The sequence below is a fragment of the Anas platyrhynchos genome, chromosome 11, assembly GCF_047663525.1.
Source record: "Anas platyrhynchos isolate ZD024472 breed Pekin duck chromosome 11, IASCAAS_PekinDuck_T2T, whole genome shotgun sequence".
NCBI classification, from domain to species: Eukaryota; Metazoa; Chordata; class Aves; order Anseriformes; family Anatidae; genus Anas; species Anas platyrhynchos.
In genome coordinates, this window is record NC_092597.1 from 5,024,224 (window position 1) to 5,039,283 (window position 15,060).

The 15,060-nt window shown below is 36.2% G+C and overlaps 2 protein-coding genes across 9 annotated transcripts in view; one reads left to right on the forward strand and one right to left on the reverse strand.

Annotated features, from left to right (window-relative positions):
- FAM227B (family with sequence similarity 227 member B) overlaps positions 1-15,060 on the reverse strand; it is an 83,523-nt gene that overhangs the window by 19,317 nt on the left and 49,146 nt on the right. The gene's annotated exons all lie outside the window — the stretch shown is intronic.
- Positions 13,286-15,060, forward strand: part of FGF7 (fibroblast growth factor 7) — a 29,303-nt gene continuing 27,528 nt past the window's right edge. Inside the window, exons 1-2 of one of the 5 annotated variants that reach the window (XM_038184846.2) lie at positions 13,286-13,510; positions 14,371-14,609. In XM_038184846.2, the coding sequence (XP_038040774.1) occupies positions 13,446-13,510; positions 14,371-14,609 (304 nt within the window). In that variant the 5' untranslated portion in view covers positions 13,286-13,445. Of the gene's footprint in view, positions 13,511-14,023; positions 14,610-15,060 lie in introns of all 5 variants that reach the window. The other 4 variants (XM_005019482.5, XM_005019483.5, XM_021272411.4 and 1 more) reach the window with 4 other exon arrangements.

Genomic DNA, 15,060 nt, shown 5'->3' on the forward strand with positions numbered 1-15,060 from the left:
TGAAGCAAAAATATGTTTGACTCATGAAAATACTTCCAAAATAGAACATTCTAAAGATGAGAACAGTTTACGAAATACAGCTGAAATATCTGAAATTATAGAGCGGCAAAATAGGAAGAAAAAGTCAAAGAAATAGAATCCAGTTCATGGAAGTAACATTTCAGATAATCTTCCACCTTTCCGTTCTTTTCCATTCTCTAATTCCCCTCCCCCCCTTCAAAAAAAAGTTTTTTTTTTTTTTTTTTTTTTTTTAATAATACCTGGCACAGAAATAGAATAGCTCTGCAATATGAGGGTTCCAAAGTACCTTTATATATAGTAGGTAGTAATATTTCCATATATCTACCACTGAAATGCACCTATGTCTATCAGGAATGTAGCATCACTTCAAATGTGTGCAGCAGAAATAAGCAGTTCAATAATTGAAGAAAATTTTACCTGACAGAAATTCTACAAATAGAACTTCACCAGCAGAAGGAACTGTACCACAGTGCATAATGCCAAGGAATAGCACTTCACAATCTTATGGAAATTCTGTCATGCAAGTGGGTAGTTAAAAATATAACATTTCATTAGCTTAACTAACTACACTTCAAGATGATGGAACAAAGCTGTTCAAGACATTTCCTCTGTCAACACAGGGCTGTAATCACATATACACCCTGCACTTGTTTCTGATTTATTTAAAAATGCAAAACACAAACCCAGTGATGATAAATACCATTGCTTCCTCCACTTTAGTATGTAGTCACCAGATATCCCTGCTTGATATTTTGAGCTTAATTACAGATTATTTACAGAAATTCAGATAAAATTCTAAAATTTTCTGTTCTAAAAGTTCTGGAATTTTCATCAAATTGCTTTGATATTTTATATGATTCACTCTTTTAGAACTTTGAGAAAAATAGCTTATTTTGCTCCAAAAATGAAATCATGGAAGTGCTAAAAATATTAATCATTTGTTGCTCACTTTCCTATCTTTATTCTATTAATACAAGTTTTCTTAAGAGTAGTGCTTCTTTAAAAAATTGAGACGCTAACTGCTGAATTTCATTTCTGTACCTCCTTCATGTTCTCTTACCAAGAACACAGATTTTTGGGTGAATTCCACTAACTGCAGTTATAGTGCTCTAAAATATAACTGTCTAAATATATTCCTGTTTAAAAACTGAATTTGCAAGTTTTTGTTTTTTTTTTTTCTTTCTCCTTACCCCCAGGCTGAACTTTTTCTTCAAACCAGATTATAGCAGGAAGGACTAGAGGTTGTGAATACCAACTTTCACTTGGAAATTCAGTCTCTGCAATAATTAATGTATGACACTTATCCTGCCAAGTACGTCACTTCTAGTTTGACCATACTGGCATTAAATTGACCTTACATTTTTAAATATGCCACATCCTGCTTCAGTGAGAAACTTTGCTAAGCCTGAGTCAAGGGACAACGAGGAATATATTAGAGTGTCAGTTCCAAGAAATATTTTGAAGGCAGAGTAAAAGGTTTCGATAGAGCCTTCTCAATAAATAAGTGTACATTCTCCCCACCTGCCAAAGTTATTTCTAATTAGCTTCTTTAGATTATTCTTCATTACTCATAGAATCATAGAATATCCTGAGTTGGAAGGGACCCATAAGGATCATCAAGTCCAACTCCTGGCACCACACAGGTCTACCCAAAGATTCAGACCATTTGACTGAGCACAGTCCAAACACTTCTTAAACTCCGACAGGCTTGGTGCTGTGACTACATCTCTGGGGAGGCCATTCCAGTGTGCGACACCCCTCTCAGTGAAGAGCCTCTTCCTGATACCCGGCCTGAACCTCCCCTGTCACAGCTTGACACCATTCCCTTGGTGTCAAGGAAATGGTGTCAAGAGAACAACAGATCAGCGCCTGCCCCTCCACTCCTTCCTCATGAGGAAGCTGTAGACCATGATAAGGTCTCCCCTCAGCCTCCACTTTTCCAGAAGGAACACGCCAAGTGACCTCAGCCGTTCCAGGCTGATGTATCTCCAGATACATCTTCCCCTCCAGGCCCTTCACCATCTTAATAGCAGCTGTATTATCCCAATTTTATTAGGCTTTGTGAAAGGAATTTGATCAAAGAGTTGGGAAGAGCTCACAGGCTCTTCCAAAGAGCCTTCTAAAGTGCCCAAAGAAACTCTAGTTTCCTGTGAAAGTCTAGCCTAGAAATGGCATCAGAGCGGACATATTTTAAAGTGACACTGCAATGAGGCAAATACAAATGTAGGTGAGGTAGACCCACTTGTTAACAAGCCTTACCATGCCAGATAAAGGATTGGGAGTCTGCTGTTTTACTGACTACTGTGATCTCGTGAAAATTTCATAGATACCATGTTTTAGTTGCTAAATTATTAGTTGCTAAATAATTGCTAAAAGTACACACATATGCACAAGTCAGAGAAATTATAGCAGTCTCTCCACTTTGTTGCTGGCTCAAACCAAGAAATGTACAAAACAAATACTACCACCTGAAGGGTGTTTGGCATCCTACCTGAAATAACAGGTTTCTGTTCAGCTGCTAGTACACAGTGTTGTAATAAAACGATCACTGTCACTTTCTGGCAGTCTTAGTGTATAGGCCAAGTATTGAATCAACTAATGAAGTAAAGAAAAACATGACAAAGACCTCCAACCCTATCATCTCTAAAAGCAGAACTGCATCAAATAAAAGACAGAACAAGTTTACATGTAAACCAGCACTGGGGCTGCTTTACCAAATTTCTTTGTCAACAGATTGATTTAGTTTTCACAACTGTTGGTTTGGCACTTTCTATAAATACTAAAATGCTCAGACACTTAAAAAACAAAACACCACACCAGGAATTCCTGAGAGTTCGAAGGGTTCGCCTCTGTGGATGTCAGACATTTCTCTGCTATTAGGACCCAGGGTGAATTTAATCTACAAAGAGATCAGTTGGCCTACATCATTAACACACTTTTACAAACAGTGGATAAAACAGTTTTAAATTACTCGAAGTTGCATCATTATGGATTATTATTTTAGCATTGTTAGCCTTCTATAATATGATGTTGCTCCCCCTGGAATACTGATTAAAATAGGAACCAGATGTGCTTTTCATGACCAGATTGAAAAAGATAAACAACCAGAAAATCAACTCAAATAAAAAGGATGCCCCGGGGGTGTTTCTCAAAACTGAAGAGGGAGAGCATATGTATCTTTCAGAAGGGTGGGGCAGGAACTGAAAAACACTCAAAAACAGACCTCTCCTCTTTCACAAAAAGCCCTAGGAAACATGGAACAATCTGGTCCTTCAGATACCTATTTGGATTATACTCCAGTGCACCATTATCTTAAAATTGCGTGCACTGGCAACACTGAAACAAAGAAAAAAAATTGTATTTTCAGTTTTGCTCATAAATCAACAAGAAATAAAGCTTGTATTAAAAAAAGACCTTTTTACATCTAGATCTCTATTTTACAGGTATACCACTTTGGTTTACTGGCCTGTAAATATGATAGTTCCAAAAGAAATTATCTATCTCCAACTCCAGAGAGCCTACTAAATGGAAGCCTTATCTTTTGCTAATCCTGATGGTAGCACTTTTTATACTAAATGCAGGCCTGTATCTAAAAACCTGAAAGCTATGACTACAATACAATGGCATGGTGGACCAGCAGAGTAGACCAGCTGTTTCTCCACGACAGAGCAGTGATCACAAATCAGAAAGGAAATTTCAGGACCAATTCTCAATGCTTCAGCTTCTACTTCAGATTTCAGTGTGGCCCTACTGAAGCTAGATGTTTTTGCCTGCACCTTTGCATCTAGGCAAAGTCCACTGAAGAGGGAATGTCTCTGTTTCCTCTGAAAAACAAGGAGTTGAACAGGATTCTTCATTTGGGCAGGAAACAAACAGTCTTTGTCCTTTATCTACCTTAATTTCAGAAAAGCTAGAAAGACCTAGTTTGATCCTGCTCAGCACCGATTCGCATAGCTAGTGTTAAGGTTGCACCAGCCCGCTTTGCTTCAGCTGAGAGTCAGTTCCGCTGGGAAAAGTACAGGCCACACAATCAGGCCTGCTAAACTTGTCTTGAAATAGCACAGTACATAATGGCAAAACAGACAACTTGTGTCTAGCTTTTACAAGCAAACGATTTTGGGTATCAGTATCTCCCTTTTTGTGTGAGCAAAGCTTTGTTACTATATGATACAATAGTTAATCCATTCCTAGAAGTCTTTCACTGCAGATTACTAAAGTCAAAAAACATTGAATATTCAATCTATTCACACTAAACTTAGAAATGAAAGATGCCATGCAGTAGAGCTTAGTACATATTTGATTTGCCAAGTGATGTTACTTCTCTTAGCTGAGTTTTAGGGAAAAAACCCACAAGCAACCAACAAAAACAAAAACAAAAAAGCACCAGATAGGTTTTATATGAGAAATTCCTTGATCCTACCCTGCACTTTCTTAAAATGACTCCTAGTTATTAGAGTTTATTTTCAGGGGATCCCCTATTTTATAGCTCCTATTTTTTCTAATTCACTGCATACATTAGGAGCTCATTACTTTCCTCTGTTCCTCTTCTATGCCTCACATCTTTCCCTCTTTTCCTCAGATTTGCCAAAGTTTTTCCACTATTTCTTCTGTTCCACTGTTTTTAATGCCCTTTAATTTCTTTCTTCTTATAGCTGGTTTTCTGTTCTCTTCCACATGCCAACACTAGCTGGTACATTATCAGGTACCTTTGGATACTTGAAGATGCTCATCACTCTCCTTATGCAAAAGCTTAACCAAGCTTGCCAACTCAGACAATAAGCTGCATGAGAAGAAGTATTTGTGCATGTTGAAAGACTGGTATTGGATCAAAGTTTCATTCTTTGAGACATCAGCTATGTTTGAGATACTGGTGCCTATTACAGAAATGGTTTGGTTAGAAGAGTCTAAAGTAAAATTCGTTGCATCTCACATTGAAGAAAGGGGTGTGCAGACACCCCTTTGTAGGCCTAAGAAACAATAGTTCCACTGAGTAAAATATTTTTAATGGAATAAATGGTAGCTTTTTCTTGTTTATAAATGTTGTGATCCTACTCTTCCTACTGCCTCACACTACAAATTGAGAAAATCAACTATAAATTTTCTAACTTCAACTTTTTTTTGCACTGAAGTGATATTTTATAACCATTTTTTTTTTCCACAGTTGCACAAATATCAACTCCTATCCTATTTTATTCTTGTTGTTGAAGTAACAGTTATCAAAGTCATGTTGGTTGCAAGCCATGGAAAAACGAAGGCAGAAGCAAAGGGAATCACTGATAAAATCTCACAGTCTTCATACTAGAACTGTAACAAGATTTTAGGATGTTTTAAGAGAGCTGTCCTTTCTCCCATATGCTTCTCAATAAAGAAGAGATAAAGCATTGTAGCCACCAATAGGAACAATTAGGAAGGGCAAAGACCACTTACTTGAGCAGAAAAATTAATCTGTAACTGAAGGTTATAGAATACATGTTAAATTTGATAAACTATTCACCAGAGACATCTTAGAGACCAAGAATTTATACCAGACACTGCCAATGTATTGTTCATGCCTAACAAGGCTATAAAACAAGCAAATAAACAAAGGCATGATCTTCAGAGAGGAATTTTATTGAAATGCAGTTAACTAGCAAAAAACTGCTTGTCAAAATTCTTTAAAAAACAAACAAACTTTTCTCTAACATCGATATCTTCTTATTCTGTGGTTTTCTAACAACTGGATTAAGAAAATAATACTCATTCAGTAGGCTGCCATGGGAAGGGATTGACACATTCTATACCTCAGCATGATATATTTTAGTGACATAATTTTGTCACTAGAGCTATTATACCTATTCACTGAAAAATAATTGTTCACAAAACATTTTTCTCCCGAAAAAAGTTGTTTTATTGTTTTGTTTGTTTGTTTGTTTGTTTTTCTCTCTCATTTAGAAAGTACTTGGAAAAATCAAAATCTGGCATGTATATGTATGTGGAATAGTTTTAAAAATAATTTTCAGGGTATTGGGTATTTACTAATCATTATATATGCTCTTATTTTTTGTGGTCAGCAGCCTCCAAAATCACATAATTCCTACGTCCCAAGTGAATAGCAAACATTCTTAAGAACAGCTATTCCTCAAACATGCTACGTATGCTTTTCAAATATATGCCACAGTTTTTCATCCATGATGTACATGTACAAGGCAAGGAAATATGTACCATTAAAGTCCTTGAAGCAAAAGACCTGTACTTATACTCTGCTGACAAAATCAGGTCAAAAAATGTTTGTTTGTTTTACTGCAGAAAAGGTTTCTGTTGCAGTAATGCAGTTAACTACATCAGAGCCAACAGAGATACAATAGGTCAGAAGTAGACTTGATGCAGATTCATTCAATCCCATCTCATAAAAAGCTGATAATGACAAGCTGCCATTACACTAGACAAATTCTTATCAGGGAATCAAGTTTTCTCTCCTCTTTCATAGGTTTAAAATGTTATCTGCTATGGGGGAGAAGGGAATACAGATGACTTAGTCCTTGGGTTCCCCCTCTTCTCCATCTCCTTTTTCTCTATCACTTCCCAAAAGTTCTGCATTCCAGTTTCTCTTAACAGCACTATTTAGGTTTGGTTGAAGAAAATTTAGTTACAATGGACAATCTCTGTCAAAAGTAAGTGTGAAAAACTCGTGACTGGAAAAAGGGTAGAAGCGGTTTTAGTAATGTGATGATTATGATAAGCAAAGGAAGCTGAGAGTGAAGAGGCAGATCAGACCTATCTCAATTCAGACTCAGATCTGTTTCAAAGCCTGACCTTCATCAGTTTGCTGCCAAAATTCAATCCTTGTTCATGCCACAAGCCAATCAAATAGTCTAACAACAACAGCTGCAGTAGCAGACATTTGAACTTGTGGAAGCACAGCTGTTCACAGATAGAAGGGTTCACTCCTTGAATCTACAAAAGAACCACATATAAAGTGAAGTGCAATGCTGCTATTACCTTGGAATATAAACTACCCTGGTAATCTTAATTCTAGGCATCTTTAAATTCCAGTCAGTTTGAAAATAAGTGTCATATGTTGCCTAAACTCTCTTGCTGGAGCTCTGAAAGAGGCTCTCCAATTTTGACATTCACAATTTGCCTTACTACTTTCGGTGCAAAGGTATCTTGAATCTTTCTCTCTCTTCAAAATCAGGCCACAGAAAAACTAGCCCATTGATCCATAGCCATGCTAGATGCCTCAGGAATGATGCTGACATGCTTGATCTAACCCTGCACTTGTGCTAGACATCTGAGTGCATTTCACATTATCTTTACATCCTCCTTTTACACACCCACTAGATTATTGAATGACTGTCCTGAACTGAAGGATATCATGGACTTAATTATCAGTGAGGAAACGTGGTGTAGCACACTTGTAAACCAATTATTAACACAGTTTCTTTATTAAAGGCACCTTTTTATTAAGTTCCCTCAGTTCTGCAAATGCTTGTCTATTATCCAAATGGTAAACAACTGGCAAACCCTACAACTGTGACTAAACAGTGTCCCTGTCTCTGACAGGTGAGTAATAAAAAATGCATCCATTGCAGAGAATTACACTCATTCTGAATTTATTCATGAGTTTTTATTAATGAAAAATTCTGCTTGGGAAAAAAAAAAAATAATAACCTACCTACCCAGAATACATTTCTATGATTGAAAGCTAGATGCTTAGCTATGTAGGTCACTGCAGCATGATAGAAGTCTGTCTCATACACCATTCTGATTTATGTAAGAATATACTAACCATAATTTTATAACCTTAATGTTACTTAAAATGTAAGTATATGTCTGGAGATGACAAGAGCTTACTAGGATAACATTTGTTTGGCTGTCTCTGTAAGTATGTAGTATGATACAGACTGTAATCTGTGCCATTATTCTTTTCTTCACAAGTTTCCTCCCTAATTTAATGCATGAGATAACTAGTGTTTTGTGCCTTTTGAGTACTTTACTACACAGTGCTAACGATTTTTCAACGTATAGTGTGTATGTGTATATGACTAGGTTTTTGGAATTCCACCCCATTGTTACACCTAGGGAACTCAATAGGGACAGTACCCTTTGGATTTATCATGCCTCTTTAATTAGAGAAACTCACAGCTGTAGAAGTCTGTAGGCAAACAAAGGTGCCTAATATTTTAGGCCATGCCACAAGATTTGCAGTGTAGGTCCATTGTTTCTGTGTAAACCTGTGTTCCACTTTAGGTTTTGGAAAAGTTCCTGTTGTGTTTTCCTTGTCTATTGACTCTCAACCTCCATACTTTAGTTCCTTTTCCCTTGCTTAAATTTCTGCAGTTGCCTTTCTGAACCATCTTCCTCTCTTCATTGCCAACCCCTTCACTTTCCTGGAAGCATCCAATTCCACTCATCTAATTAAATCCTTGAGCTTTCTCATTCAAAGTATTTAATCCCAAATTCTGACCAATTGCCATTTCTTCTTGTTGCATAGCCAGTTCACTTTCAGATGAGTTAAGGACCATCTTATAAGATCATCCACTGCTATGTGATATTGCCAGTTCTTTCATTAAGTACAGGTATGTATCTATATAAGATGGTAAGTCATGTGCCATTATACTTGCAGGACATTTTTACTAATCCTTTTAGCAGTGTTTTCTTTCTGACTTTAACTGGTAACATCTTTACATAAGAAACCCCAGTGCTTTTTGTGCTGCCACCTAACTAGATACCAACAGGTGTTAGTAGACGGGAAGACTACTAATAATTTCATCTTTATTGTGGTTTAATAAGAGAGTGCAAATTGTAGTGCAAGTCTAAGAGAGGACCATATAATTTGCACAATATAGTTCTTTTCTATGACAAGAGTTTAATTAGAGATGTAAAGAAATATTTGAATAAGAGGATAATATTCCATTCTCAATCAACCTTTGTTCAATTAAGTATATAGGCAGTATTAGAAGATCAATGAAGCCACAGTTTGAAAACTAGAAAGAAAAAAAAAAAAAAAGGCTGAAAACTGTCCTCCAAAAATCTGCCTTCAGGTGGGCAAAAGGAACTAAAATTGTTTTCTAAGATGAAAAGACTAGCAGATGGACAGGCTAATAATGGGTATGTACTATCGTGGCATCAAAGCTTTATTCTTGTTTTAAGCTTTATTCACAAATTATATTTTCCTTATGGTCAATAAAATGTTTAACCAGCAAGTAAATTACAATAATGATTATGCTACATATGGTACTACATGAAGTGTTAAAAATGGCTAGCTTGAGCAATTAAACAGAAATCAATATTTCATACAGAAATTTCTTACAGAAGTCAGTATTTCATAGCATATTTCAGTTTGGGATTATATGTAATATTAATATCTGTATATTTTTATTGCGTTAAAAGAAAACCTTGAAGACCTTATTTCATATTTATTGCTACTAATGTAAAATGTAATAATTACAAGTGAATCCCATTTTAGCTATATCAGCAGGGTACTGACACCCAACATCTTGCCTTGGGTTTGAAGTCTGATACTAAGACTATCTTCCTACTGTACTGAGAATTTTGGGACATATTCTAAAGCAAATTCCAGGATAAAGGATGACAGTTTCTTAGCAATAGAATGATAGTTTCTTAGTAGGTATGTTTTGTCCAACTTGCCTTCAGGGCAACATGGAAGGTTTTTTTGTTTTTGTTTTTAAATGGCCTTCATGACACAATACCAAACCTGAGTGATACGTGTTACAGTAGGTCAGCCTGGAGATTAAAAAAGCATAGATCTCTGTTGTTTTAGATGAAAAAACCTTCGCTACAAGAAGGACATCCAAGGACATCGAGGTGCTCGAGCGAGTCCAGAGAAGGGCGACGAAGCTGGTGAGGGGTTTGGAGAACAAGGAGCAGCTGAGGGAGCTGGGATTGTTTAGCCTGGAGAAAAGGAGGCTCAGGGGTGACCTTATTGCTCTCTACAGATACCTTAAAGGAGGCTGTAGCGAGGTGGGGGTTGGTCTGTTCTCCCACGTGCCTGGTGACAGGAGGAGGGGGAATGAGCTAAAGTTGTGTCAGGGGAGTTTTAGGTTGGATGTTAGGAAGAACTTCTTTACCGAAAGGGTTGTTAGACATTGGAACAGGCTGCCCAGGGAAGTGGTGGAGTCACCATCCCTGGAGGTCTTTAAAAGATGTTTAGATGTAGAGCTTAGGGATATGGTTTAGTGGAGGACTATTAGTGTTAGGTCAGAGGTTGGACTCGATGATCTCTTCCAACCTAGAAATTCTGTGGTTCTGTGAAAATATGACTGCAAAAAGTAATGGCTTATGGGAGTGAAGACTTTATTAAGCTGTTTCTATTTGAAATGGAGGCCTATGCACAACCTTCATAACTGGAAGCAAAGTTCTTGCCCCTCATTTTTCCTTTTCAGCACTGCATAGTAGCAGTACTCTGGACAACTGTTGACTATGAAGCAGGAACCAATTCATGGGCTAACGTAAAGGGGGAAAGGTTTATGTATTAAAGGATGTGTTAAAGAATGTGTATTTTGCATATTCTTATGTTTCATGTGCTCATGATACCTCAAATCCAAACTTGCTCAAGAAATGGCAAACTGCTAGCATTTCAGGTCAACAATTTCCCGGTATCATTAAAGATTTGCAAAGCCCCAAACATACAAGTTTGTAGGAAACTAGAGGAAGAAGTGCCAGTCAAGCTAAATCTTCCATAAAACAATCTGAGAGAAATATTAGCTACACTTGGTTTAAACAGAAGCAGGTTGGACTTATGCAAAAAATCCTGATTACTATATGCAGATCAAGATGGCACGCTTTCATTAAAAATTAAGCAGTTGTACTTGTGTAGCAAAACAAACTGTGTGATTAAATAAAACTACAGTTAAAGTATTTAAAAAAGTAAAAGTTATTCTATAATTAGAAAATGTGACGATGTGGAAGCTAGCAGCAGTAATTAAAGGTTAATTACATTGTTCACTAACTGAACTTACAGTTAGTTTTATTTAAAGCATTTTTTGTCTATTCTAAACACAAAACTTCATAAAGATCTGAAGCACTGCGTAAAAACACACTTACAGAAAATTACTTATTTTTCAGAGCCAAGAGAAATAACATGCATATGCCTGGATCATAAGTAGCTCCAGGTTTCTGGAAGCAAAGCTTCAGGTATGGTTGTTTGTTTTTTTTTTTTTTCTTCTCTCCTGTAACTGTCAGAACAAATAAGTTAGCAAGGAAAAAGGGAAAATTAAAACCAGTATGGATCTGAAAGTGAAAGTTGTTACTGCTCATTTAAAAAAAAAAAAAAAAAAGGAAAGAAAGGAGTATTTAAAAAAACAACAACAACAAAAAAAAACATTTCTGCTTGCGTCCTATTTTGCTGAGTTTACATTTTATCCTCAATTGCTTTCTTTATAATACACAACAGATAAGCCTTTTGAATGCCACAAATTTTTTTCATTGCTATCATTCTGAATTCAGACTGTGGAATAGATCTGAGAAGGCACTGACATAAATCCAGCAAATGCTCTGGCAGAAACGTAACTGGCATAAAACACTACAGTCCCACTTCTTGTTAGAATGGTAGTCAGGGGCTTACAAAACACAAAGTCAAGGTTGATATAGCTGTAATCATGGTTTACCAGGGCAAGCTCAATAAAAGCTGCTTCTTTGTATATCTACTGTAGGCATAAGGCCTTTGAAAGCCATGGTATCATATCTTCCATATTACAAAAAACATATATTGAGCCCTTGCTAAACTAGGAAACTTATGTTGAGTCACAGAATATAGGGAACAGTCCAATATGCTGAAATGGAGATAAAGACATGAAAAGTTGATCAGCTTTGGATTGTGAGTAAAAATGGTTAAAATGATAATTTAAAGCAAGTGACAAATTGGATTAGCCCAGCTGAACACTAAGAAGGAAGCTGAGGACTTGAAGGGAAGAAATGACTCATTCTGTGTTTGTGTACAGAAAAGCCTGAGTAATAAAAGGTTGCCTGGTCTTGTACATATTTGATGCTTATTTTGGGCCATTCCAGTGAAAAAAAACATTTCACTTATGTCCCCCTCACCACAAGGTGGCACGTATGTACTCTGTTTGTTATTTATCTTCCTCTACAGTTTGCTTCAAATTCTAAGAAGTAACTGTTACCCATTTCTACAGAGTGGGAGGAGTGGCAATAGAAGAAAAGCAGGTAATGATAAACAGCATTGTTATATCAAGTACAGACAACTAAAGGTAAGTAAACTATTCTTGATTCATGAACTAATTCCAAACTTTCCTTCTTACTAGTATCCTGCAGAAGGGTCTGAAGTGTATTCACATTAAGCATGGAAATTAGACAAGATAAAGAGCTATTGAAAACCTAGCTTCCGTATATTTTACAGATACATTCATCAGAATCTCAACAGAATTTAAGGGTGAAACAGAACATAGGCTTTGGATAGCAGACTGATGCCAAAGAAGGTTATAAACACAGAGAAGCAGAAAGCCAGGCACATCTATCCATGTCTTTGACTCTGTGAAGTTTAAGCCTCCTGGTTATCCATTGGTTGAAGTATGAGGCTTTATTTCCATCACTACACCTTTTCATTCTCATGTTGTGAGTTTCAGAAACTAATAACTACCTCAATGATCCTTGTGGGTCCCCACCAACTCAGATATTCTATGATTCTACGTACGATAAGGAAGGCTATTTCCTAGTAGCACTTTTTCCTTCATGTTAATAAAAGTTGTGCTTAAACGTCAGGCTTTCAAATATCCAAATATGCATTCTCATTTTCCCCTAGTGGCTAATCAAGTGAAAATCTCAGTGATTTTCCTTGCATTTGTTCCTCTTTTCAAGTCCCTGATATAAAAATATGCAGCACAATCTATAATGGTCACAGCACACTCTCCACAATACATAATGGATCCACATGTTTCATATACCCATCAGAAATGCAATAAGCAGACTATGAATCCACCAAGCTGTACAAAAGATTTCAAAGAAAAGTGAGATAAATGTGTGTGTATGAAAGAGAGGAGGAGACATTTTTTTAAAGACAGAAAAATACTGAACTAAACCAAAGCACAGAAACATTAAGTAGCACGCAAAGCAATTCTATCCACACACCATGGGATGTGTACTTTTAGAAAGTAGATTCTTGGAGATTTAAAGTATAAACTATGTACATAGCTCCCTCTGATGACCATTGGACACGATACAATGCAAGTCTCCTTTTATTTTTGTTCGTGCATTCAACTGACAGCTGACTGGTTAAATTCTAATTGCTTCCAAGTGAGGTCAGCAAAGGTATTTATCGAAAAGGACTGAACAACAGACTCAACACACACATGCACGCGCACGCATAAGCACACACATCTCTCTAGCGTGTTGATTTATGGAAACAATTACAATTTTGGTGGAGTCTTTCTGAGCTGAGAAAGTTTGTAGCTACAATAGAGTATCTCATGTTGCAAAAAGCAGACAACAGAAATGGAATACTTGAGTATCCAGCTCTTATCAACAGGAACAAGTAAGTTATCTGTCCTTTTCAGGAACATTCAACAGTTTCTAACAGCTAATAACCTTTATCTTCATTTGTATATGCTAGATGCTAAAAAGCATTAAGAAAACTATTTCTTTTAATAAACTGTAAAATGTAGGAATAAAAATACAGGCTAAGACTGAAGTCTGTCTTGAAATTTGAACTAGAGAAAAGTTATCTGATAGATTGTGCTAATAGCAAAGATATATGTATGAAGCAGAATTTTACCATGCATGATAAAGTCGTTCAACTGAATAAATATGAGATTTTTGGACTGATTTAAGAGTGAGACAGAACTATGTTTACAATCAGTTTAAATGTCTGTTTATGTAAATTGATATGTGAAAGATATCTATTGTATATCTATATATATTTGCATATTTGTAAAAGTCAGCTTAGCATGTCACACATTTATGTATAGTACTTTTCAGTAGCATAATGTGTCCTTGCACGTTTGTAACAATTGAGCATAAAGACTTACACTTGAACCTTTTCTCACAGATCTTTTACTTTCAGTGCAAGCAGCAAATTCAAGTAGTACAGAAGGTCACAACAACAAAGGTTTTTATAACTTGTGTCTTTAAAGGATATTCTGACTGAAGAGATTTTTAAGAAGCTCTTCTATTTCGCCATTAACTATTAAGGAATAAACGATCAGAATACTAGAAGAGGGAACTATCTCGTTTAAATGAATCTGTAACTCGTAAAGACAGAAGGCAGGTCGGTGACCTAAGAGCAACAGTCTACTTGAGATTTAATTTTCATTATGTTGTTCATGAACACCCAGAACACTGCACTATAATGCACAAATGGATACTGACATGGATCCTGCCAATTTTGCTCTACAGATCATACTTTTACATTATCTTTCTAATGGGCACTATATCTTTAGCTTGCAATGACATGACTCCAGAGCAAATGGCTACAAATGTGAACTGTTCCAGCCCTGAGCGACATACCAGAAGCTATGATTATATGGAAGGGGGGGATGTAAGAGTAAGAAGACTTTTCTGTCGAACTCAGTGGTATATGAGGATTGATAAGCGAGGCAAAGTAAAAGGGACAAGAGAAGCAAACAACAACTACAGTAAGTAATATTTTTGCTTTTCCTATTTGACTTCTAAGTTTTTAGGCATTTATACACCATTGTTTCCCCATTCCTTAATTTACAGTAATTTCAAAAGAATTTTGTATAATGTACTGACCATTGTATAAGACAAGTTTTCCAATTAATCCTACAGCAGGACATTTGTTATTGATTTTGAAATGCGTCATTTTAAACACTACATTGTAGATCTGCTAATGTATTAGTTACAGCTGGTAACTATTAGCAAACAGAGCCTATTTTAACAAGTGAATTAAGGTTGTAAGAATTAAAATGTATAACCACAAACTCTGCTCATAAAATACTTACGAAACATTAAGCCACGCTTATATAGTCCACAAACTACCTAAAAGTTCTGTATATTTGAGTTCACAATTAAAATATATGCAATACTAGAAAGTTCAATGGAAAGAATTATGTAAACTGTCTTGCA